The 27,846-nt window shown below is 33.8% G+C and overlaps 1 protein-coding gene across 1 annotated transcript in view; it reads left to right on the top strand.

Moving 5' to 3' along the window:
- Window positions 1–27,846, top strand: part of LOC126820298 (serine/threonine-protein phosphatase 2A 56 kDa regulatory subunit alpha isoform) — a 74,275-nt gene that overhangs the window by 12,739 nt on the left and 33,690 nt on the right. Inside the window, exon 2 of the mRNA XM_050548149.2 lies at window positions 3,314–3,510. Within this exon, the coding sequence (XP_050404106.1) occupies window positions 3,314–3,510 (197 nt within the window). The remainder of the gene's footprint in view (window positions 1–3,313; window positions 3,511–27,846) is intronic.

Here is a 27,846-nt window from a genome sequence, read left to right on the forward strand (position 1 = left end):
ATATCACAAAGATCTTTGTTCCTTTTGATAATCGCGCATATCCAAATGTAACTTCCTGAATGATGTATGGCCCTTGAAAAATCGCATTTTTAGCTTGTGGACCTACTAGAAGTCACTATTTATATTCAATTTTAAAAAAAAGTTTAAATAGATCACTGTTACACATCAATGGGGGTGGGGGGGGGGCTGAATGGTTAGCATGTGCGAGTTGTATCATAAGGTCTGTCATTGAGTCAAGTGGCATGGTTTTGATTCCACGGTTGTACATGACAAGGAGTAGGGTCGTCTGTCCAACCTCGTGGGTTTTCTCTGGGTCCTCCGGTTCCCTCCCACTGCTAAAGACTCCTACGCGCAAGCGAATTATTGAAATAAAATTGAACCATACGTTTGTCTCGAAATGACCTAGTTTGTGTCGAGTAGACGTTAAACCCCATTTCTCTTTCATCAATGAAGGTTGAGTTCGAATTTTGTAAAAAACTGACCCGAGGTTGTGGACCCTCTAGAAGTCACAATTTTAATCACAATATATCTTTTATATCCAAATACCACAGCCCCTTTCGATATTCGCACATTTCAGACCATAACTTCCTGGATTATGGCTCTTGATTGTACGAGAAATTGTTTTGTTTTTTTAGCTTGTTCTCTATCCATCTCCTGAAAAATGTGGGTGTATCTTGTCTGGCAACCGCTGGTTTATACTTTCGATGGCCTACACTACATGTACATGAAGATCTGACCGGTTGTACCTCTTTTCGAAAGCAAATATTATTTTTTTAAAATCTGACATACATGTAAGAGTCAATTATTATTGGATTGTCATACAAGTGACAATCAGTTTTTTCTGTCATTCAAAGGGCAATCAAAGTGGTTACTTCTGTAATCCGATTTCAATATTTTGTTGATAACGGAAGTGATGTCAATGTGTCGAGTCTTTGTTACAAATAGTGAAGAGTGGAACACAGAAGAAATCTTAATCTTATCATACCGAACAGTTTTTCTGTATTTTCGAGTGATATAATATCACGTGATTCTGGAACGGTGGCCATTTTAACTGAACAAAAATTTCGCATTGCAGTTGGGTCAAATCAAATCATTTAATTATGCGGTAAGGATTCACCTTTATTTCAATGGGAATTGGTTTATTATATGTTAAGCTATGTGCAGAACAGTTTGGGGTCAGTGTAATCGAAAATTTAGGGAGTTATAGGCCAGTAACTTTTTTGTAGTCAAATGACTACAAAACTTGCGCAAAGGAAGGCCTTAGGACGGTCCACTACTGTGGCTGGGATAAGACGTAAGACATCAGTAGTGGAACCATTTCTACATGAACTGTAGAAAATCTATCATGGGTGCCAAGTTATGGTGAATTGGATGAATGGCTGTATTATAAAATGTAGATACATGTACTACCGGGCCAGGTCATACCATCAATTTTTTTTTGATAACATTCATTAAAAATTGGTAATAGAAGTGTCATCTGTGAATAAGTGAAATATTTAAAACATTTCTCAGGTTGTCATTCACCTATTGTAAAAAAAAAATAATAATAATGCATTAAAACAAATGATAATATTATTCTTGGACTTGACACATCCCACAGCATGAACCTCTTTTCCTGTTTTTCCATGGCCTTTAAGTGTTGGGGAATTCGAGAAAATATGTTGTTTATAAATTTGATACCCACATGTACATGTAGGTCTACATGTATAGATCAAATTTATTTGTTTAAAATATTGGTCTTTAAAGATCTTTTCTTTGGAGCAAAATTTAGTCCTCTATTTAAAGTTTTGAACCACAACACTTTTTTTATATACATGTTCTGAAAGTATATTATATCTTATGAACAGGAAAAATTAATTATAGGCTCACAATGCATACATGTAATAACTTAAATAAGCTTATAATAATTTAAATAAGTTAATGGTTACACACTGTTTGGCCACTTTGATTTTCCCATGAAACACTTCCAAGTGAATGAAATTGTAATGGTTAAGGAGGTTTGTTACAGCTTTCTTTCAAGTAACGGTACATCACAATTAAATTTACCATACATGATGTTGGGTGACAGATTGAATGAGGATTTAGGCTTGTAAACATTACCTGTCAATGATTTATCTTTAACATCAAGTATAGTGTCTGGGATTTGTTATATATTTAAAAAGGTTTTATTAAGTTTAAAGGGGAAGTGCCAGTTTTCACAGGCTATAGGTTGATGCAAGTCGGCAAATCTTTTTACCCTGTCTGATAACTTTGGAACAAAATATTTATATTCAAATATTATTTAAGTTTGATGTGTGACCTGATACATGTGACAATACTATTGAAGCTAGCTTTATGGTATGATAATTCAGATACATGTACTACTGATTTTGTTAGGATGGAATTTGTATTTTTGTATCAATTCCAGATAGTTGCAGTGGGTTAGGATAAACCTTTCCATAAGCCTTTCACACCGAAATATAACTAGTAGTAGTGGTACTGCTACCTGTACATGTATGTAGTTATTTCGAAGTGTCCGGGTTCATCAATAGCTGTTTTGATGGCTATTATTGAGGACTGATGGCTAGGGGAGAATCAGAAACGGTAATGGCGACAGCAGGAAGAAAACAATCAAACAGAAGGCATAATTCAATAATCCTAAACAAATCGAACGAGTATTGTTCAATGTCCGCCATTTTGATTACTGGTATATATATAGAAACCATAAAAAAACCTGCTGATTTGTATTTGAAGACAAATAATTTAATCTTTTGTTTCTTCATTAGTTTATTACTATTCCTTACTGTAAATACTTATCAACACTAATCCCAGATAGATTAATAGACAAAAGATAGCCCTATTATTAATACCTAATTGATTGATAACTGACGCAGCCAAACGCAATAGACTGTAACGGATGCACATTGTGAAAATCAAAGCTTTGTGGGAAGAAAAAATAATCGCCATACAGGAAAAAGATATCGCTAAAAATTTCACCAGATTGAATATTTTATAACCAAAATTATATTTTTATCGCAATTGGGAATCAAACAATGAATTAGAATACTTGAATACTGGTAGTAAAATCAGTATTCAAAGTATCTTTTTTATGCAGAGTTTCAGTACTGGGACTCCAAATATATGGAGCAGAACAGTAGTACGTTAAACCCCATTTCATTTCTAAATATCAGAGACCAAGAAAAGGAAAAAATTCAGACTGTACATACAACTGAATGGTATTATTTTTACTAACTTGTTAACTATATTACAGTTGTATGTGTGTCATATTATTATTGTGACATATTATAACAATATTATTTATTATATTTGACAGATGTGAGCCCAGCAGAACAACAGGAGTTGTTTATTAAGAAGTTACAGCAATGTTGTGTTGTATTTGATTTTATGGATCCTGTGTCCGATTTGAAGAGTAAGGAAATTAAACGAGCATGTTTAAACGAGTTAGTGGATTATATCACAGCTACCAGAAATGTTCTCACAGAGCCAACATATCCTGAAACAGTTAGATTGGTAAGATATATTTCATAGTTTTAAAAGCAAAATAATATGGTTAGAAACATCAAAATCAAATCGGCAATGTCTTTTTTTCTGGCTTAATTTTGATATAAAGTAAATTGGTATATTTCATCAATTCTTTATGTAGTCATGAGGATCTACCTGTGACTACCAGTTTTAGAACACAAAACATCTTCAGTAGATTGGGGGAGGGTTTGCAAGTGGTTTAATGGTGTGCTTTACATACTACAGTTTATGGCACTTTACGACAATTCAAGTTATGTATACAATATACATGTACATGCAGTTGGGGCATTCACACTTGCCTTTTAACCGTTACCTTACATGTACATGTAAATATGTCATATTTGTAGAATAAAATAAAATACTTACATATTGGCCCTTTTGCATGATTTTTATTTGCCCAAACTCAACTGAATGGCTCAGACATTACATAAATAACCTTTTTAGTCCTTATTTGTATAAAATATGTACATGTATATGTACAGAAACAGTTTTATTGGATATCTGTTATGTCACATTACTACAGGTTAATACATGTACTTTTGTTGTTAATTTTGGTGTAATTTAGACAACTGAAGTCTGAAGCTTTGAAAAATCTTCAAATTAACAATTTTCATATTCTTCTCTATGTAATAATGAACATTAACCACAAAAAACTATGTGATCATCGTGATTTTATTAAGAACACCTATGCAAAAAATATATTACTTGAGAATTTTGTATTTGTGATATAAATTATGGATTGATGATGCAAAGCAGCGATTTCTATTTATGGCTAAAGGTCAGGTTGACTAATTCAGACAAATGTGGGTTAATACTTGATATTAAGCACCATTCTATAGATTCTTAATATAGAAATATCTGTATTAACTGTAGGATTCATATTCTGAAAATACACGTTTGTTTATTCTGTCAGCATTTATTCTAATGAGAGAAATCTTAATATATTTAGAGGTAGAGACAGTGTTTTTTTTCCAGCTGAAAATCATTCTCTTGTTATTTATCAAATCTCTTACCATATCCAAACTGGAAGATTAAGTTTTATAAGCCCACATTGAAATGTGGTCGTATATTTCTGTCAGTCCGGCGTCAATGATTGCTTGTGGATGCTCTAGCGACAAAAGTTAATATCCAATTGACTTTAAATTTATAGGTCGTTAAGGTCATGAGACAAAGAATGCTTATTAATTTTCAATGATTTCTGATAATTACTGCCAGAATTATGGCCCTTTGATCACTTTAAAAAATCTTGTTGATGGTTTAGAGGCTTAAGTTAATATCCAATTGACTTTAACTTTATGCACAGTGTTTAATGTCATGAGACGAAGGCCTGTTTATTTTCAAAGATTTCTGATAATTACTGCCAGAGTTGTCCCTTGATATTAAATGTTTTGTATACATGTACAAATGTTAGGATAGGGCAGAACTAGAAGCTAAATAAATTCTAATGTTATCATTACTGAAAAAATATGACTGCCTAGTGCCTGGACGTCTTAGCTGCTGTAGATGTATGTTTTGTTGCCTGGCAACCTATCTTTAACTTTTTCAGATTAGGGAGAGCTAAACAATTAAAAGAATATATTTGAGATTAGACATAAGTTTTAGTTGTAATATTGACAGCTCTATAAGTGTCTTTATCTGTAATATTTTATAACTGCATTGTACTTATAATAGCCTTATAATTATGTGAATAATATACTGTTCAATGATATTGATATTATGATATGTCATGGTATTATTACTCAGTAGCTAGACTACCCATTTGTTTACATTATACATGTACATGCGTGTAGCCCATGTTTTGGGTTTTTTTTCAACCACAACTACATGTACTGCACATTAAAGTCTGCAGAGTTTTTACACAAATATTTTATTGTGATTAATGTGTAGGCCCAAACTGTATTATAATATTAATGCCTGCAGGTTATGAATTGTCCAGAATAAATATACTTTGTACAAATATATAATAATTTCAGATTTGATCAGTCGATTGGCTATTGCTTAGTCTTGACTGCTTGAGTCCAGATAATAGCTTTGACTAAAAAGACATATATTATGTCAGAACTAAATAGTGACAAATTTGTCTACAGTGTCAGATGTCATATGGAGATTTACAGGAAAAGTGACCTCCACCTTATATGTATTTTTGAAATGGGCAGAATTCCTAGTTACATGTACATGTTGATATAACTTCCCATATATGTTATTGTGTGAACTGTTTTCACAGCAAGTCAAACAGTTGCCACATATATTTGTATATATTATACACATGTACTATGGATGTTATTTTGTCAAGACTGAAATATTTGTTGTAGTCAAAGCAGACATTTTATCCTGGAGGAATCATTTCTAATATATGCCCAAGATTGACATTGGCAACTAACTAGTCTTCTTACTGATACATGTATATTATTTTGAAGAAAAAGCAGCAAAGCACTTCAAATGAGTCATTATTCGTTTAATAAGTTTTAAAAAAATCTCTGCACATTTGCTGCAGTGAGTCATTTTTCTTTGCCTGACTTCAGTGAAGTGACAGTTTGCCAGCATTGTCAGTACATACAGGTATTAATCCTATCAGCACATTACATCATTGTACATGTATCTGATATGTGTAAAACCTATATCGACTCATCACCAGATCAAACTTTAAGATATTTTGTGCTTTGTTCCTGAGCAGTTATAAAATACTGAGTTTAGTAGGTATTATTTCTGTGTACATGTACATGTTGTTACAAAATTCTTACCATTATGTGGAATAATGTATCTGACTACATGTAACTAAGACACAATGAAAGGTATTGTGCTTGAGCCTTTTAATTTTGGTAGATGATTAATAATAGGCCTACTCTTGTCACAACTCACAATCCATAAATCTTCTGTTTCTGATTTGTTTCACCCTTTCTAACAGACTTCTGACAGAAAGGCTTCCTAAAATATGTGTGTATACATGTAGTACATGTATGTACCGTATTGAATTGTCCTGATAAGTGATAGTCCTAAAAACTTTTATGAATCAAATATGTGTATCCCATTTGAATAATTTGAAAGCTTTTTTTTTTTTTTTTTTTAAAACAGTCATTCTGAAGATATACATGTAAACCTACATGTATTTAAATGTACATTACGTGTATATTTGTTGAAATAAAAATGGCAAAATGCAGAAAAATCCTATTACTTTACTTGGAGAGAACTGATTTGCCATGTAAATGTACATTGTAGCGTAATTAAATATTTCTGTAGATGGCACATATTAACAATGACAGAAATATTATCTAGGAGGGAGGTAATATTTCTGTAAATGGTAAGAATATTTTTACAATTACAGATACATTGATATTACATACATGTATATACATGTACCTTCAGTCATCCTTGGGGGGGATGGAACTAGATAATTGTCATGTAATATTAGATATTTGAATAGATGGTCAAAGAATGTTATCAATGAGAGTATAAGAGAAACAGGAAAACTAATTGTTTAAGTAATAAGAAGTCATTATTCAAGTCATGTTTCTAAGTATAGGTAAAAAGTTTAGTAGACAATATATATGTGTATATAGTAAAGGAATTTGGCTTATAGTATTCACTCACATGAAAAAGCTTGAGTTTCTGTATTTAGTTATCTATAGTACTGATACTATGAATTATTTAGGTCTAGAGTTGCAGTCAAATGAAGGCATGTACAAAATTGCCATACTGTGGATATGTTGGGTGGGGTCAGATGTTAAAGGGCCATGTACATGTACATACCGGTATACATTATCTACAGTAAACAGAGAAGTACTTGTACTTAATCTACTTTAATAGTATAATATTATTTGGCTGTTACATGTACATTTTTATAGGTTTACCCCTTAAAGACACTTATGTACACTGGACTGTTTTTCATCTGATTAAATCTAACCCAGGAGACTATCTAGTGTTGATATTTTGTTTGTATTTTTTTTAAATAAATGTTTAATAATCAATCTGATAACATATTAGCATGGATTAAGCCACGAAATTAGATATTTTCCAATAAGTGCAAATCACACATCTTTATTTTAAGTGGTCATTACTGGAAAGTCAAGCTGAGAAAGTTAAATATACTTTTCTTCTTAAAGATAGATGAATAAAATTAAGAGAGAGAGAGAGAAATGGGGTTTAACGTCCACTCAACACAAACTAGGTCATTCCGGGACTAACATATGATTTTAATTTTATTTCAATAATTCGCTTGCGCGTAGGGGTCTTTAGCAGTGGGAGGAAACTGGAGGACCCAGAGAAAACCAACGAGGTTGGACAGGCGACCCTACTCCTTCTCACGCACAACTGGGGATTCGAAACCACTAAAATTAAGAGCGATTTTATATATATATATATAATACACTACATATATACATGTTGTAATAATTATAGTTTTCCATGATGTATTGATTTATATTTTTAAAAATAAGACTAAAAATCATCTTGTATTTCTGATTTAATGTTGAGAACTAACTTGTTAGTTGCAAAATGTTTAAGAGTAGGACATTAAACCCCTTTTCATTTCTCAAAATGTTACATAACACCCGTTTATGTGACAGTAATTAATTCTAAATCACAAGACTGAACAACCTGACTTCATGTACAATATAGATGTGGTAGATGTAGGCGTATATGTCTGCTTCTACTACCTTTATATACATTGCAGACTAAGATGTGTTATTCTTGGTTTATATAGGTACACTGTGATGGGTTAACTTGTAGTACACATGGTTATATACTCCTACATTTACATGCTACATGACCTTCTCTTTCCTGTCTATTTCTGTCTACCATACAACTATAGCATGACTAAATTACATACTTTTATGTATGTAGACCATTAGAATAGCAAGAAAAACACAAGTACATGTAGCAACAAAATCTATAATGTTGATTTTATTAAGAGAAAACAACCAAAGAAATTTGTATCAGAAAATCAATCAATAAATGGCATTGTAAATTAAGATTCTACACATTATTGTAAGTCTTCAGAGATTTATATCTGAACTAAAAAAAATAGTGATTTTTAAAAACCACAAAATACACACGTATCACAGAAAAATAAATCAGTAACTTGAGCATAAACAATAAATTAATTCTTAATGTCACTAATGACTGATTCATTTTCCATTATAGATGCCATTAGATATTATTTTCCAATTTAGCATTATTCCATCTTTGAAGATACATATATAGCTGGAAGACTATGACATTTGAATGTGTAGAATTCAAGAGAATTATCTTCTTTATTTCTTTGATGGAGATAGCAGGATATGACTAATTGGTATAGCAAGAAGAAAGACATCACAGGACTAGTCCCTTTATTAGATGATTATGTCTAATCATACAACTGTACATGTACATGTATGTCTAATAAATCAAGTATTGTAGAAAAGTGTGTAATGAAAGACCAAATACATGTATTCAAGAAAAACTAGTAAATAGAGACTTTAAGAAGTGTTAACAAATACCATATTGTTTCCAAAAATGATAAAAATCACCATTCCTCATTTCTCATAAGTACAATGTAGGCCTACTATGCAAGTTATAGCCATCTAATGGTCACATTTCTTTTTCATGTCACAATCTTGATTTCTTTGTAACCTGTCGTTGCTTAACCATTTGTGGTTTCAAATCCCTGGTTGTACGTGACAAGGAGTAGGGTCGCCTGTCCAACCTCGTGGGTTTTCTCTGGGTCCTCCGGTTTCCTCCCACTGCTAAAGACCCCTACGCGCAAGCGAATTATTGAAATAAAATTAAACCATGTGTTAGTCCCGAAATGACCTAGTTTGTGTCGATTGGACATTAAACCCCATTTCTCTCTCTCTCTCTCGCTTAACCATTTAGCACTAGACAGCGCCAAACCGCTCTAACTAAACCTCCTTAGACCACCCGAAGCTGTCACGTGTATAAATGTGGCGCACTCAAAATGTTCCTATAATATTGAAAGCTATTCACATATCTCGAGGTGTTTGGTGCAGTCTAAGGAACATCAATTTCACTCTGTTCATATCACTTTTCTCTCATTTTCTCCAAGGAACTTGAGTAGTCTATTTTTATATATACTAAGAGTAACAGCTAATGCTCCTGTCAGACAGGGTTGTCGTCCTTACTGCGCTGCTGCGACCGTACGGCAACCAGAAAATGCACAAGGTCGCCAGCAAATGTGAACACAACACGAGAAAATGTCCACAAAAATTACAAACTTGAAAAAAAGTCGCTTTCTCACAGCTTTCCAGGTACGATCGCAGAACCTTGGCGTTTTTGAACATGCTCAAAATAAACGTCATGGTTCGCCGATCATTGGAGACCACAGCATGATTTTTACCACGCTTATGGCGATTTTATCGCGCTCCAATACCATTCATTCTCTATCGCCGTAGCATCACAGTAAGGACGCCACACCGGTCTGACGGGGATATAAATGGTTAAGGTTTCCACATAACTCATTTATATTAAGGCCATCAGATTGATAACTTTTGTTTTTCTCCATGAGATGAAGAAGCCTATTTATTTTCATTGATTTCTGATATTTATTGTAGAGCTACAGTACATGTACATGTATGGTTGTTGTCCTCTTAAAAGATCTAATCAGTGTTTATGGGGCTAAAGTGGTCATTAGATCGACTTGAAATGTGTATTTTGGTATTTACTCTCTGATCCTTTAGAAAAATCTTGTGGGTTCTCTGTTAGCTGACTTTAACATGTGATTGAATTGAAATTTATGCAGAATATTTATTTTCATGTGACGTAGAAGTCTATCTAATTTACGACAACAAAAGTTATCTAGTGGTTACTGGTTTATTTTTGTGCAAGAAAGAATTAGAAAGCTATTAAAGTTTAATTGTTTCTGATAGTTATGGGTTGTTTTCCTTTGATCAGTTTTTAATGCATTGTACTGTACATGTAATTTTTAGTGTTCTTAATACCCACAAAGAATAACAATGTGGCAACCCTTATGAGCTGCTTGGATGATATACACTGTAGCTGCTATGAGTGTATTTTTTGCTTCAAATTTCTATCTAAAGAACCCTTTGCAGTTTTTGTTGTTAATTTGAAGTAAAATGCTTGTTGGCTGACTATTTCAGGCAGTCAGGGCTGGGCGGAGTCAAAATTTTGGCTTAACTAGTTAAAAATTAACGAGCTACCTAATTAAAAAAAAACTGTTAAAAAGTGTTGTCCAATATTTTTAAGAACACGTCCGCGAGAGGACCATGCAAAGATTAAAAAAACCCAAAACAATCACCCTGGGGCGCAGCAATTTTCAATTATACTTGGTCTATGGGGAACCCTAGGCGACAGAAGTCACGTGATGCAGTGAAAAAAATTTTAAATGACAACTTCTGGTATAATTGGAAATTGCTGTTTTTGGTCAAAATTTTCCGTTTTTCGACCAATTAATTGCCCAAATATCAAAGTGCCCCTACTTGAAATGTTGTGACCCTCGATATTGGTCAAGTATGAAAGGCCAAGTGGTCGGCTTAAAATCTTGCAGTCGTTTTGGAATGAATGAATCTTGTGGAGGTTTCTGTGAGTTATCTGAAAGTGGTCATTTTGCTTATTTTGTGACAAAATCGAACGTTCACGATCATCAGAAGGAAGGGGCGTAACTGGTGTATAATTTTGCAGAATCAGACAACGATTATATCCTGATTTGTATTCCGTAGTTACAAAATGTAGTGGTAGGGAAGTGTATAAATGTATGGGCAGGTATGGCAAACTTTTATGACTAACAAAGCAGTGCTTTTTCATCAATGACCAACAGTTTTTTTCATCTGACCACTGATCATCCGCCATCACCATTACTAATATATGTTTCGTTACTTGAACATGCCTGTCAAAAACGTTTTTTTGACAAAATCAGACTTTCACGCTCGCTGGATAGCCGAAGGGAAGGTCATAAGTCGTGCATAATTTTGTAGTGTTCAGACCACAGTTATTAAGATTAGTATTGAGGAGCAGATCATTGTATAGATTTATGGTCTGCCATGACTATCATAAACATAATACATGTATATCTATTATCCACATTCTCATGTAAGAAGAAGAACAAGAAAAAATCTCACTGATTCTCTTTTTTTGCTTGTGGACGCTCTAGAGGCTAAAGTTAATATGACAGATATGATACGTCTTTATCACTTCCTGTTAGTGTTTTACGCATGGACTATGTGTATTTTTTTACATTCTAGCCAGCTTTGCTTATCACCTGCGGTGTCATGTTCATTGTGCACGTAAAAGATCATATAGTAGTTGGAATTTGATATAAGAGTAGGCCTGGGCCATAGAACCACTGTTCGGGCAAAATTTCGCTCATAGCACACTGTATGGCATATGCCTGTCTTCATTAACCTAGTCACTGCAGACCAGTAGGAGGTTAAACCCCATTTCATTTCATATACAGGTATAATGAGTCCATAAATTGAAAATAATCGTACTGAACTCCAAAAGAGATAAATTTCCTTATTAAAACTTTAATTTAACTAGTTACAAAAATTTTAACTAGTTACATGTAATTAGTTAACCAGTTAACTCCGCCCACCCCTGCAGGCAGCCTATTTGCTGCTTTCATAAAAAATTTCTTTGTTATTATTATACTGATTAGGTTTAATTCTTTGAAATTTCTTTGATGTCTTTGAATTAAAAATAATATTCTCTTTGTTTTCTGACAATCATTGGTGGTTACAGGTGTGTGTATCTTTGATCATCAAAAGGGATTAGATGTTCGAGGTTTAATTTGAAGCTTGGAAATTATGTGGGCTTAATGATTTTAATTTAATGGGGAAATTAATAGATCACTTTAAAGGAACTAAACCTCTTAACACAATATTTACCATAATATTCGAAATTAAAAACAAAAATTAAAATTCAATATTGGTCTATTCCAATCAGCATTGAAGTTGTTATCTTGCTGTGGAAATATAGGATCCTGAAATCAGTACACAAGTCATGTACTCCATGGCTCCGAGCACTATTTGTAATGAACAAAGAAAAATCGATCCTAGAAGACAATGCGGAAGTAATTAGAAATGGCTGATTCACAAACAACAAAATAATAATTAAAAAACATGTAGAAAGGCCTACACAGGTGTAAATGACTGCAGTTCAATTTAGACAGTTCAAGTATTTCACCGAACATAATTGATTAGTTCTTTTAAAAAATTGAGTTTAAATCATTCATACTACATTAATATGTGATTTTAGACCCATTTTCATCTATTTTAAGGTTCCATAGAATAGAGCTATATTTCCTTTAATTTTGGTGTATACAATTTTTTTTATATAAGGGATAACAAGTTGGGTTTTTTTTTGTGGATTATATACAGAAGAGATAAATTTTGAAATTGAAAACTGATATAAATGATAATTTAGGCAATCTTATCTAATGATTATGAAATAGTTAATAAACCATACCTACAGATATAAATCCACACAATACTTACTACACACTAGTGACACCTCTGGATATGACAAGCGATATGACCATTTTTAACAACACAAATATTTACATGTATCTTAAGTTTTTGTTCGCTACTTTTTGTCCGAGACTAGACTATACATGTACGTGTGAATATTAAGTCAGTCTACTCATACTATGTAGCTCATTGGAAAATTATACAGAACACAAGTTTTAAGATTGAATATTTTTTTAATATCTCAAACGCGTTTCAGGCAACCAAACATTGATATTTTGTACAGATAATTATCAGCTAGAAATGACAAGACATATTTTATAAGTTGGTATTTGGATGTACATGTATATATCGCATGTTTGTTGCTACATGTATCAGTTTGAAGTAACTCTCTATTATACAAGAAGTTCATTGCAAAGGAAATTTGTTCACTGTCATTTAGCTCACAAGGTGACCACATTTACTGAATGAACAGTAAAGCCATTTCTGAGATATAATTGAATTTGTGTTTCACTGTCAACACAAAAAAAATAAAACATAGGTTGAAAGACAACAAAACAAACCCTGCAGGATCAATAAAGAACTCATCAAATGTTTTAGAAATACATATACATGTAATTAAACCTGTAAATGAAACTAACAAAATTTCATTGCAAAATTGTTGAAAATCAATTGGGTTCTTGCAATATGATGGACAACAAATATAAATTTCAGACAATTAGAATCATAATTCAAGTCGCTGAAATAAATAAACAATATATTGGTTATTGTAGCCTCTTATCATTCTAACAAGAGCTGTTAACTACCAATGGATGGACAAGTCAGACTGGAACAATTGATCCATTTTAATGCTTTTGGATTATGAATACTGTATTAAAATAAAATATTTGACATTGATTGGGCAATATCTTGGCATGATTGGAACAGTTTCGTTTTTATATTGTCTGTTTGCAGTGTGGAACAAGACACAATGGCAGATGTTACATGTAAGATTGAGTTCAGTAACAGAATATAAAGTAAAGACAAATTTATTGAAATTATCTGATTTTAATCAGATTGGACTGAATCCATTACAAAAATAAGTCTAAATGATGAATCAATTCCAATTATTTTGTCTAATCTACTTAAACGGAGAATAGTGACGTTGGATTTCAGGTGATCTATAAATATGCCATTAGATTAGTCCAACATACATGTAAGCACATATATATTATTACATTATACCTTTGTGAATGTACATTTCATAAGTAAAGGTTTGGAAGTACTTTGACATTGTAATTTAAGTCTGTACAATGTATATATATGTGAATCATATATCATCTCAAGTCAGAGATTTATATCACCACTACTGGTGTAATCAGATCTACAGAAAATAGTGCAGCTACCAAGACTTCTATTATTAGAAAGGTGCTCTACTCCCATTTTGGCAGTCAGTCAACACATACCATGGGTAGGATTGTACATACAGACCTACATGTATCAGAACTACAACATATATATGTATACATTTCATTAAACAGGTTGCACATTTTCTACCATTTTATACTATTAACTGAACATACACATTATAGATTCAGACGTCAACTTGTAGAAGTGAAGATTTATTGTGCAAAAAACTAAAATACATGTACATATATTTACCATACATATTTATGTGAATATATGAAATAAAAATACTGGTAGCTATTTCTAGGTATACAATAATCTGACATTTTGTAACTATGGCATCTCGTATTATAATTGATTAGTGTAATAGAAAGCGTTATGTCTATTTTCATCAGTAACTAGTGAATAATTTCTGTAATTACGCCAACAGATTGGTAAGATGAAAACAGAAATTGTTTACCTACCAGACTAATTTTAGTTACATGTGTTAATAATTGTGGTGGATATTTGTTGCAGTTCAATTAGAAATTCTCCTCATTTTCTATACTTACTGAATTGATTTATCGAATTTCATATAAATGATGATTGTAATTTGTATTGCTTGTGTATTTAACACTCTGTATCTCTGAGCACCACAGTCTAAATTTTACACTATGCAAATAATAGTAATTTGTATTGTGTTTGTATGTTACCCTTTGGGCACCACAGTCTAAATTTTACCATACAAATAATAGTAATTCTGTTGTGTTTATATATACATGTAACCCACTAAGCACTACAGTCTAAATTTTACCATACAATTAACCATGTACATGTATATAACCCGCTGAGCACCACCGTCTAAATTTTAACATGCTAGTAAAATGTGTGTGTCCACAAGCAGTTATGATTTTAGACTTTAGGTCAGTTCACCGATGTTTTTGTAGTAAAGTATATTCATATTTGTATTTAATTGCTGTTACGATTTTAAATTGGTTCACCGATGTTTTTGTAATAGGTATACTCGTATTGTTTGTTAATTGGCGTCAATTGATTTTAATGTTTACACAACATTTAATTGACTTGATATGAAATCTGAATATAAATTATTCGATGGATAAATGTTTGTGATAAGATTAGTTTATGATGTCTAACGTCTTTTATCTTCGTTATAAATAGGTATTTTACAAGTACATCGACTGCTTAATTACTCGCCAAAATACATTGTATTATCAAGTGTTTTTATACGCCCACATAGATCTCGGTTCCTTTCAATAACTTCATGGATTATGGCCTCTGATTGTCTTTAGCTTGTGGACACTCTGGAGGTCACAATTTTTATCTGATTTTGATGAAAAACTTGAAATGCATGTTTATAACCCAAAGATCTTGGTACTTTTCAATATATGAGCAGAACAGTAGGACATTAAACCCCATTTCATTTCATTTCATTTCATTTCACTTTTCAATATTTGCGCATATCGGATTGTAACTTCCAGAATTATGACCCCTGAATGTACAAAAAATCGCATTTGTGGTCCATCTAGAGGTCACAATTATTATCCGGTTCAAATATATCACTGTTACACCGTCATGACACTATAGTTTGAATTTTGATAGTTTGATGAAAGATCTTGGTTCCTTTAGATATTCATGCATAACTTCCTGAATTATGACCCTTGATTGTACAAAAAATTGCATTTTTAGCTTGTGGTCCCTCTAAAGGTCCCAATTTTTATCTGATCTAAAAATACGTTTGAATATATCACCGTTACACCCTAATGATGGTTGAGTCCGAACATTGTGAAAATCGAACCAAAACTGCCAGACAAAATGGCCGCCCCTCGTACGCAAATAGTGTAAATATACTATTCAAAAAAAGTAGGGGATATTTGATTTTTAAGTGTTATTAAAGTCACCTAATGAAACTGACGAAGAAACAAATGACAAAATGAAATGAAGTTCACATTCATCGATTTATTCCAAATGATCGTTAGACTAAGTAAGGCACAGACTGACCATTATAAGGGTAAAATGATACCCGGGGTCAAACAGCAAAGTTACCACAGCATCACAACCAAGTCAGTAACGGGTAAATCCTCCTCTGTTTGCCAAACAAGCATTGATCCGACGTGGCATACTCCTAATGAGACGTCTAAGGTCATTTTGGTCCAGATTGTCCCATTCCTGTTGCAACGCAGCAGCAAGTTCTTGGACATTGGCAGGGCGTTGTTGACGTTGACGTAACCTCTGTCCAAGCATGTCCCAGACATGCTCGATGGGGGAGAGGTTGGGACTCAGTGCTGGCCAAGGTAATGTGGTGATGTTCTGTTGTTGGAGGTAACCTGTAACAATCCTGGCCCTGTGACATCTTGCGTTGTCATCCTGGAAGATGAAACGGCGGCCATGACGTCGTGCGAACGGCACAACATGGACTGCCAAGATGTTATCCCGGTAGTACTGGCCTGTAACACGCCCTGCAACAACATGTAAAGCCGTTCTTCCAGCAACAGTGATACCTCCCCACACCATAACAGAACCACCCCCAAATCGATCATGTCTGATGACGTTAACGTCTGTCCCAAAAATCAACAGTGAACCTTGACTCATCTGAAAACATCACATTGCTCCAGCGTCGATTATCCCAGTGTTGACGATCCCTACACCAACGACGTCTTGCCTGAATGTGATGATCTCTCAAACAAGGGATCACGCGAGGACGTCGGGCGCGAAGGTGACCCCTATGCAGTCGATTCCGAATCGTCTGGCCACTCACTCTCACACCAGTGTCTGTTTGAAGACGAGCGCTGATCTGATTTGCTGTGATGACACGATTTCTCAAGGCCAAGGTACGGATAAATCGATCCTGGGCTTGAGTTGTCGCCCTTGGTCGACCTGAGTGTGGTCTGAAAAATCATGTTTTTAGCTTGTGGTCCCTCTAGAGGTCACAATTTTTATCCAATTTAAGAAAGCGTTTTTTGAATATATCACCGTTAAACAATAATGATGGTCGAGTTCGAATTTAGCTTGTGGTCCCTCTAGAGGTCACAATTTTTTATCCGACTGCAAAAAACCAACTACATTTGAATATATCACCATTACACCCTAATGATGTCCTAGTTAAATTTTATGAAAATGGGACCAAAACTGCCGGACAAAATGACCGCCCCTTGTTCGCAATTAAATAGTGTAAATATATGGTATATCAAGGTTGAGGGTCCTATAGAAGTCACAATTTTGATCCGATTTTGATGAAACTTGAAATATATCTTTATAGCACAAAAATCTTTGTTCCTTTCGATACGGCCCTTGATTGTACAAAAAATAACTCTTTTTTTTTTTAGCTTGTTCTCTGTCCATCTCTTGGAAAATGTGGGTGTATCTTGCCAGGCAGTCGCTGGTTGTTATTCATTAATAATAATAATAGATTTGTATAGCACCTCGTATTACCATGAGTTCTGTGCAGTTTTCGCGCCAAATTTAATGCCCATAAGCAATGTCTTATTTGGACAAAATTCCTAGCGTTGATTGGCTGAGAATTGTGAGCGATCTATTGTTACGAATGTGATTGGAAAATTCCATATTAGGCGTGAAGTTCAAATTGTTCTTTGTGTATAGAAATGGTGATTATTTAATTAATATGTAGCTAATAATAAATATATCGACAAGTGAATGGGATATCAGTTGGTTAAGTATTACAGGGTTAACAAAATTACTGGTAAATGTGTTAATTGTTTGGATCGTCTTCATTTGCCACGTGCCTTACATGTATTTTCACAAAGGCAACATACTAAATCTACTCCCTCTGAACAAACAGCTAATACATACGAGATCATCAAATTATTATTATAGTCTGCCAATTGACATAAAGAAAATTATACTCATATCAAACACGATGAAAACCACGTGGGTATGATGATAAAGGACCACTCAGTACACTAAATTATACACTACTGATACTTTCTGTGTCCCTAATATTATTAAACAATGTCATGTGGACGACTCAACCAATTATTTTGTATTTCTAAATTGTAACAAATGCTAGTAATTTGTATTGGGCATGTATACAACCCGCTGAGCACCAGTCTAAATCTTACTATATAAATGCTAGTAATATGTATTGAAAGTTGATCTGAACACAGTGGTCTAAATTTTACCATACAAATGTTAGTAATTTGAATCCTTTATAATACAAATGTTAGTAATTTGAATCCTTTGTGCATATAAGTCTCTCAGCTCAGGATAAATTTTTACCATATAAATGCTAGTAATTTGTATTGCATGTGCATGTAAGCACCACAGTCTAAATTTTACTATAATTGAAAGTTCCACGTAAATAACACTACACTTGTGTACTATGCTTAGATCGAATATATATACATGTAATTAAAGATACATTATGGGAGACTAGATAAATAGCTGGCAGTTCTCATAATAGTTAAAAACTAGATAATGTAAAGGGAATTTGCTGAAAATTTCAGTCAAATTGATCCTCTCTGAACCAAGAATTTAGCAATTGAATTTTGGGCCTAGCCTCGAGCATCATTACCAAAGTCGGTACGATAAAAAACATAGTCTCGATTATCTATTTTTTGATTTAATCATGAATGAGTGTTGAGCAGCAGAACGAATTATAATTCAGTAAATATCGCAGGCTAGGGAAGACATCTAGAGTTGATTATGGTTTGGATAAGTTAATTAATGTCTAATTAATAATTTAGATAACATTTCAGGCCTAAAGAAAGACTTGCAATTGGCAGATTTAGCTCTTGCATAATGTATGTTTAATTGCCTTGATTTACAATGCATGTTGCTAAATTATCAACAATAGAGGGATACATGTAGTTATTTACTTATAAACAAACATAATGTACATGTAGGCCTAAGTCTGTTTTAACAACATTGTCAACACGCACGTCTGTATCAAATGTAATTATATTGGGTCTCAGTAAACTGTTGTGTTCATTATGTCCATGTTAAAGCATCTAAAGCGGGGCTGATGTCGACTTCGCAACCCAAAGCAAGTGTGCTTATGTCAATTATATCAACAACTGAGCAACTGTATTCAGAGCGCTTATACCGATCCAGAACTCATAGCAATTACACTTAAATACAAAATGTTGAATAACTTAGAAGAAGCCCCCCCAAAGGCATGGTCGGTCTTTCCGCAATTCTATTATTATACTATTGTTGACATTATCAACATTTGAAAAGTGGATGTCTTCGTTTGCTTCCATTTGCTTATTTATAAAGTCACATGACACGTGTCTCTTATCTTGTAATGCTATTTCCATGGAAACGCGTTGACACCAGTTGCAAGAACGCTCATGTTGACTGCAACTAGTTGCTTTGAGTTGTAAGAGGCGCTCAGGTCGACCTTTTTCAGTTGCATTCAGTTGCTTTCAGTTGCTCCTAGTTGCCGAAACGCCAGTTACTTTCTGTTGAAAGGTCGATATAGGAAGCCCCCCCCCCCCCATAAAATGCACCTAAAAATGTTCATGTTCAAAAAAACTGTAGATACATGTACATGCATCTCCTGTCAGTCTAATCCTTAATGGCCTTACATATATTAATTAATCTATTTAATTGGATAAATTGTTCTGTACTTTCACTCAAGAGTCAGAAACTTAAAATTTTATGTGAAACTTTGTTATTCAAATCTTTTTACACAAAAATGATCTAATATAATCATTTGGCATAATAAGCTTTACATTAAGATGGTTTAATCTCTGAATCATATTATCATTGTATTATTCCATGTACATTTTTAGCTAAAGATTTCATAAAGCATCTTGTTTCCTACATCAATTAATATAACAGTTCCTATCGAGTGTGGGGTTTTAGCGTCTCATCTTGGGATTTATTAATATAACTTATAATCTGCTTTTTGTTACAATTTCTGCTCATTAGTAAGTTGGGTTTACATCAAAATCATTGTTATTTAACACTAGACCATGTTAATTACTTATATTCACTCACAGTTAACTTCATATGATTACCCTTGGATTCTGCAGGATTAAAGAATCAATTACTGTGTTATTATGTATACATGTTGTACCGTTCATATTAAAAGTGATTACCGGTATAGAACAAATGACAAAGGCTAATCTTGTACATGTATTGTTGGGTCTTGTGACTCCAATTAGTGAGGTTAAAGGAGCTAAATCGCTAATATTTAGGACCTAGAAATTGACACAAATGGTCGCAACGTACATGTATATAAGTAATATGAATGTATATAAACTGATTACATGTATGTTATATCAAATCAGTTATGTTTGGCGAAATACGCCAGAAGTCTCAATTTCTAGCTTCTGGTTATTCAAGTCTACACCGATAGTACATGTATTTATTGCTATTTATTGCACATGATCTTCAGATAAGAATATGATGTCACCGTTTGACATGACTTGTGGAATATGTCTAAGCATTGTTCTTCGAGTCCCTTGTTACAAATGGCGCTGAAACGAGTACCAATGGTAAAATGTTTATTTTGTCTTAAATATTGGATATCAGAAATCCATCTTGATTAAAAATGGCAAATAATTTGTGTTTTCAGTGGCGAAGACTTTGGATGATATTGAGTTGGAGACTCAGCTACTTTAAATCAAGGTTTTAATCAAAGGAGAGCACAGACTTTTAATACGCCAACATTGAAATGTGGACGTATATTGCCATCACCCCGGTCCGTCAGTCCTTCCATTGTTCACCATTTCTTGTGAACGCTCTAATGCCAAAAGTTATCATCCAATTTTTATACGCCCACATTTATACGTCCGTCGGTCCGGCGTCCACAATTGCTTGTGGACGCTCTGGAGGCCAAAGTGAATATCCGATTGACTTTTAATTTATACACAGTGCTTAAGGTCATGAGACGAAGAATCCTATTGATTTTCAAAGATTTCCGATTAATTACTGCCAAAGTTATGGCCCTTGATCACTTTGAAAAAGTTTTAGTGTATTATAAATGTTTCATTACCGAAAAAAGTAAAAATATGCGACAACACTTGTTAAATTTATACGATAATTACTGCCAGAGTTATCGCCCTTGATCACTTTGAAAAATCTTGTGGATGCTCTAGAGGCTAAAGTTAATATCCGATTGACTTTAAATTTATACACAGTGTTTAAAGTCATGAGACGAAGAAGTCTATTCATTTTCAGTGATTTTCAATAATTACTGCCAGAGTTATGGCCCTTGATCACTTAAAAAAATCTTGTGGATGCTCTAGAGGCTGAAGTTGATATCTAATTGACTTTAAATTTATACACAATGTTTGAGGTCATGAGACGAAGAATCCTATTGATTTTCAAAAATTTCCGATTAATTACTGCCTAAGTTATGGCCCTTGATCACTTTGAAAAAGTTTTACTGTATTATAAATGTTTCATTACCGAAAAAAGTAAAAATATGCGACAACACTTGTTGACTGCCCGGACGATTTACATGTAGCTGCTGTGGGCGTATGTTTCGTTGCCTGGCAACCTATCTTTTTAAAATTGATATATGTTATTAACATTAGTGAGATTAAGAAGCCTATTTAATTTCAAAAATTTCCGTTAATTACGTCTAGAGTTATGGCCCTTGTTTCACTTTGTTGAGCCTTGTGAACGCTCTAATGGCAAAAGTTAACATCCGATCTTTGTGAAATTTATATGCAATATTTAAGTTATTGAATTTCAGCAATTTCTGTTTATAACGTCTAGAGTTATGGCCCTTGTTTCACTTTATTGAACCTTGTGAACGCTCTAACGCCAAAAGTTATCACCCAATCTTTGTGAAATTTATATGCATGATTTAAATTAGTGAAACGAAGAAGCCTATTGAATTTTAACAATTTCTGTTTATTATGTCTAGAGTTATGGCCCTTGTTTCACTTTATTGAACCTTGTGAACGCTCTTAACGCCAAAAGTTATCACCCTATCTTTGTGAAATGTATATGCATGATTTAAATTAGTGAAACGAAGAAGCCTATTAAATTTAAGCAATTTCCATTAATTACGTCTAGAGTTATGGACCTTGTTTCACTTTATTGAACCTTGTGAATGCTCTAACGCCAAAAGTTATGACCCGATCTTTATATATGCATGATTTATTGAATTTCAGCAATTTCTGTCAATTACTTCTAGAGTTATGACCCTTGTTTCACATTGTTGCACCATGGGAACGCTCTAACGCTCTGTCGATTTGTATGAAATTTACATGTGTCATTTAAATTAGTCAAGAGAAGAATCCTATTGAATTTCAGCAATTTCTGTTTATTACCTCTAGAGTTATGGCCCTTGTTTCACTTTGTCGCACTTTGTGAACGCTCTATAAGTTAACTGCCGATCTGTATGAAATTTATATGTGTCATTTAAATTAGTCAAGGGAAGAACCCTATTGAATTTCACCAATTTTCATCAATTATTTTTACAGTTACATGTATGACCCTTGTTTCACTTTGTTGCACCATGGGAATGCTCTAATGCTCTGCCGATCTGTATGAAATTTACATGTGTCATTTAAATTAGTCAAGAGAAGAATCCTATTGAATTTCAGCAATTTACGTTTATTACTTCTAGAGTTATCCGATATGTATCATTTCAATTTGTGAAACAGGTCTATTGAATTTCAGCAATTTCAGTCAATAATTTCTAGAATTATGACGATTCTGAACTTGTGAACATTTGAATGACAAAAGTGATCATGTGATCTGTATGAAATTTATATGCATTATTTCAATTAGTAAAACGAAAAAGCCTGTCAAATTTCAACAATTTCTGTAGATTACTTCCAGAGTTGAGACCCTTGTTTTAGTTTGTAGAACCTTGGGAACCCTCAAACGACAAAATTTATAATCTGATCTGTATGGAACTGTTTTGTAATGGCCCCCAATTACCTACAAAGGAATAAATATGTGACAACCCTTGTCGACCACTCGGACGATTTAGCTGCTGTGGGCGTATGTTTCATTGCCTGGCAACCTATCTTTTATTTAACTGAAATCTGTTCTGTCATACTTATAGCACAGTTTATATAAAATAAAGAGTGACTTGGGAGAATATCTCAGAGTTTTGGGTTAGAATTGACCATGTTACTGCAAAGGTTCTTCAAATTAACTATAAATTAATACCACTGGAGACATCTTTCCACTACATCTACACAAGTCTGAAATGTCTGACTCTTCCCTAGCCTTTTTGATAGCTATTGTAATGGTTGATGACCTGTGGAGAGCCTGAAAGTGTATAGCCTTATTTTTCGTCAGTATTTCCCATTTGTTTTGGTGAGAATTTTCACAAAGATTATGTCCTTGAAATACTTCGACAAACAGTTCCTTATCGGTCTCCCTTCGCCATCAGGTTTCAAAATAGCCTTAAAAAAGGCTGTGGAAAGTGTCAGACATTTAAGACTACATCTCCATGTGATACTTCAAAGAGGCAGGTTAATGTGCATGTACTGTTGTCATGAGTTAGAACAGGTATTCAATTCTATTCTCTTGGAAAACATTTTCTCCAAATTAAGTTTATGAATATTTAAATAGCAGCCTAATTCCATGTCTGACCAGCTATTCTCAAGAAACACTTTTCGTGAGATTTCCAGTGCTTTGATTAATCAATGGCTAGCCTAGAGCTGTAGAGCGTAATGGTCAATGAGTTATTTGTCATATTTGATATTAAGAGCGTGTCCGCGAGAGCACCATGCAGGGGGTGATAACCCTTGGGTCAGGGATTTGGACCAAATTTTTTCTGTGAGATGGGTTAGTACCCAGATACATCCCCACAAAATATTAGATTGATTCAGTTGATACCGGCCTGGAAAATTGGAAAAGTATTTTTTAATCGAAAAATAAGCCAAAAATAGGCAATTTTGGATCCAAATTTGAATGACCTGCTATTCGGAAAAAAATTGATTTGGATAGACAAAATTTTGGGCATTAGTAGGACCACTCAGGTTCCTCCTTCACACTGAGTTTGACGTTTCTACTGCTTATGCTACCTTGGTACTGGCCGGATACCCAAGTCTCTCTGAAAATTGAATTTAATGAAAACCAATGTTTAAGAGGCTATAGCTCGTTCTTTGCAGGGACTAGGACCAAAGTTGAATGTTACCCACAACTAGCAACCTTCCTACTAACAAAATAAAAAATAATAATGACCGGAACAGTCATAATAAAAACAGGAGAAATATATTAAAAACACCAAAAATTAGGATAAAATGTCCCGTCTATCAATACCCCAGATGAATTATATGTATGGACATCTTTACAAATTTAATATATTCCATTTAGTCGTTAGCAAGGATGATTTACACATGAGAGGAACAAAGTAAAATGAGATTTAAAGTCCACTGGACACAAACTAGGTCATTTTGGGACTAGCATAATATGGTGATGCATACTGTATCTATGGACATCATCACAAAGTTAATATATTCGTTATCAAGGGTGATTTTGACTTAAGAGAGAGAAATGGGGTTTAAGGTCCACTCAACACAAACTAGGTCATTTTGGGACTAACATATGGTACAATTTTACTTCAATAATACACTTGTGGGAAAAGAGAATATCCATGAGGTTGAACAAACAACACCACACCATGTCACCGGCATGCTGTCACACCACTTAACTCAATGACAGACCTTAGGATCTAAAGTCTATGTGTTAGACCAGGGACAAGTTTCATGAATGTCCAATGCAATTTAAACAGAACAAATCGTCTTCTATAAATATGATATAATGAAAGGTGAAATATGATACACGATTCAGTGTAAGCATATTTTAGCTCTTGGGTAAAAGAAGTGTTTCTGAGGGATGTACATGTTCGCTCTTGTAACAGGTTTTAAGGACGAGGGGATTGTAGATGATCCAGTGACAATAAGTCGTAGTCACACAATCAGCAAGACGACCATACAACACCTTTTCTGCCAATGTTCCTTGTGCCAAATAGGTTATTTTGGTCAAACATATTTTAGGAATCAGACCAGCTTATTCCCATCTGTATTTAGGAGCCGATCATTGTATGGAAACATTTGGACGTTTTCATGGAGAGGCATTACAGATCGTGAGACTATGATAATTCCATATTGAAATCCCTAAAGGAGAAGAGGTCAAAAACAGTACTACAAAATAAAACAGTACTCTGTGGTCCAAAAACCTTGAAGGAAGGTCAGAGAGCATTTACACTCGAACGTAGGAATCTAAGTAAGTGAGCACTTCTGCTCGAACGTAGGTATATGTAGGAGTTTGGCACATGCCGACAACATTATCCTGGAGTGCCATAAATCCTGTTTTGATCTATGCCATGATTCAGAGATTTCAATACCAGACATTAAATGTCCCTACATGAACACTTCTGAATGTTTCTTCTTATGGTTCTTCTTTACTTACATGAGCAGGTGTACAAATTAAAAGATATCAAGTTTATGATAGTCATGTCAGTCAAATTTATACGATGATCTGCTCATGAATACAGATCTTAATAACAGTGTTCTGATCCCTGCAAAATTACACACCACTTATGACCCTTCCCTATGGCTATCAAGCAAGCGTGAAAGTCAGATTTTCTCACAAAAATATTATGATTTTAAACAAAATGATCTATTTGACACGTTTCACGTTGAAATTACGAAATATTACAAGTAATGGTGATGATCAGTAGTCATTTGAAGATAATTGTTGGTCATTGCTGAAAAGGTGCTGCTTTGGTTAAATTGTGCTAATATAAAAGCTTGCTATGCCCGTCCTTACATTTATGCACTTCCGTGCTACTAACTACTGAATACAGGTGAGAATAATCGTTGCCTGATCCTGCAAAATTATACACCAGTTAAGCCCCTTTCCTACGATGACCGCGAACGTCCGATTTTGTCACAAAAACTTCATGATTTTTAAACAAGATAGTATATTTGGCACAAGGAACGTTCAAGTAACAAAATATAGTACTAATGTTCATAATCAACGGTCATTTGAACTCTTGAAAATAGTATTCGGTCATTAGTGAAAAGACGAATTTCGTGGAAAATACCGTTTTTACACATTTTCAGAATATTACAGCACTTTAGTGGGTTGCGTTCCGGTCAGTTTTTTTCTTTTGACATTTACTTTGAGAAATGCCCTTCACAACCACACCAAGCAATTCTATGTCAGACCTGCAAAGAAGCAGCTACGTGCGTTTTAGGATAGCATAGTTTTAAACATATGTAAAATGACCACTTTATGATCACTCACAAAAAATTCCACACGATTCATTCATTCCCAAACGACTGCAGGATTTTAAGACGACTACTAGGCCTATCATACCTGACCAATATCAAAAATTTAGAGACACAACTTTTCGGGTAGGAGCGTTTTGAAATTAGGGTAACAAATTGGTCGAAATATGTCAACTTTTGCCCCAAAACAACAATTTCCAGTTATACCGGAAGTTGTCCGTTCAAAATTTTTTCACTCCATCATGTGACTTCTGTCGCCTAGGGGTCCCCATAGACCAAGTATGGTTGAAATTTGCTGACCCCCCGGGTTATCGTTTTTTTCAATTTCTGCATGGTGCTCTCGTGGACACGCTCTTAATGTTCATCTTACATTTCCATTTTGACTGATAATGAAAGCTTGATTGTGTGAAAACTTATTATATTATACATGTATGTGAAGGTCTTAATGTATATACATACATGTATAGCAAAAAACAAGGATCAATACCAGTTATGATAATTTAATATCAGGAAAGAAGTCAATCGTGTTTCATTTGCTAGATAAATAGTAGTGGCAAATCCATCGAGAATTTCTGATTTGTAAAGCCATGTCATTGATGTTGGCCGAACAAGGAAGCTAAACAGTTCTACATGTAGTACTTTCTAATCAGTTTGTGGTCGTTTTGAAATCAATAGAAGACAATGGGGTGGCTGATAGCCTAAAGCAAGCTTTTATTATATACGTGACTGCCTTCTCATGACTTTCATTTTTTAATAATAAAAATATTAAACTTTGTTTTATTGTATTACAGTACCGGTATTGCACATAAAATAGAAAATTTATTTTTGATCTGACAGTGTTTATAACCTAGAAAATGTGATGTGTATATGTTAAAATGTTATTAAACCAGTGTTGAAATCAGTTTGCGTTGGCATACCTTTTATCTTTTCATCGTTTACCGTGAAACAAAGAGTAGTGCAGCTTTACGGTTGTGCTAATATTTCTGGATATGTATATGTACGTACAGCTTAATACTGGTTACCTCTCCCATCTTCCATATTTACATATACATACAAGTTGTATAGTTCTAAAATCCAGTATTACAGATAAATTGTTTTGAATTCTTATCTCATATAATACCATTACGCGAAGACTAAATGGTAAGAAATGATAATAAGCTGCTTAATGTTTTAAGTCTTATCTCCTTTTCATATAGAAAAACATGAGACGTAAACATACTTTTCTACAACTACTGAATGTACATGTATACATGTAGGCCTCTGTTCAATACCTTCAACAAACATATTTTGCTTATAAGAACATAATATAAAAGCCTATATCTTTAAAGAACATATAATGACCACCATACATG

The sequence above is a fragment of the Patella vulgata genome, chromosome 5 (genome assembly GCF_932274485.2).
Source record: "Patella vulgata chromosome 5, xgPatVulg1.2, whole genome shotgun sequence".
Lineage (NCBI taxonomy): Eukaryota > Metazoa > Mollusca > Gastropoda > Patellidae > Patella > Patella vulgata.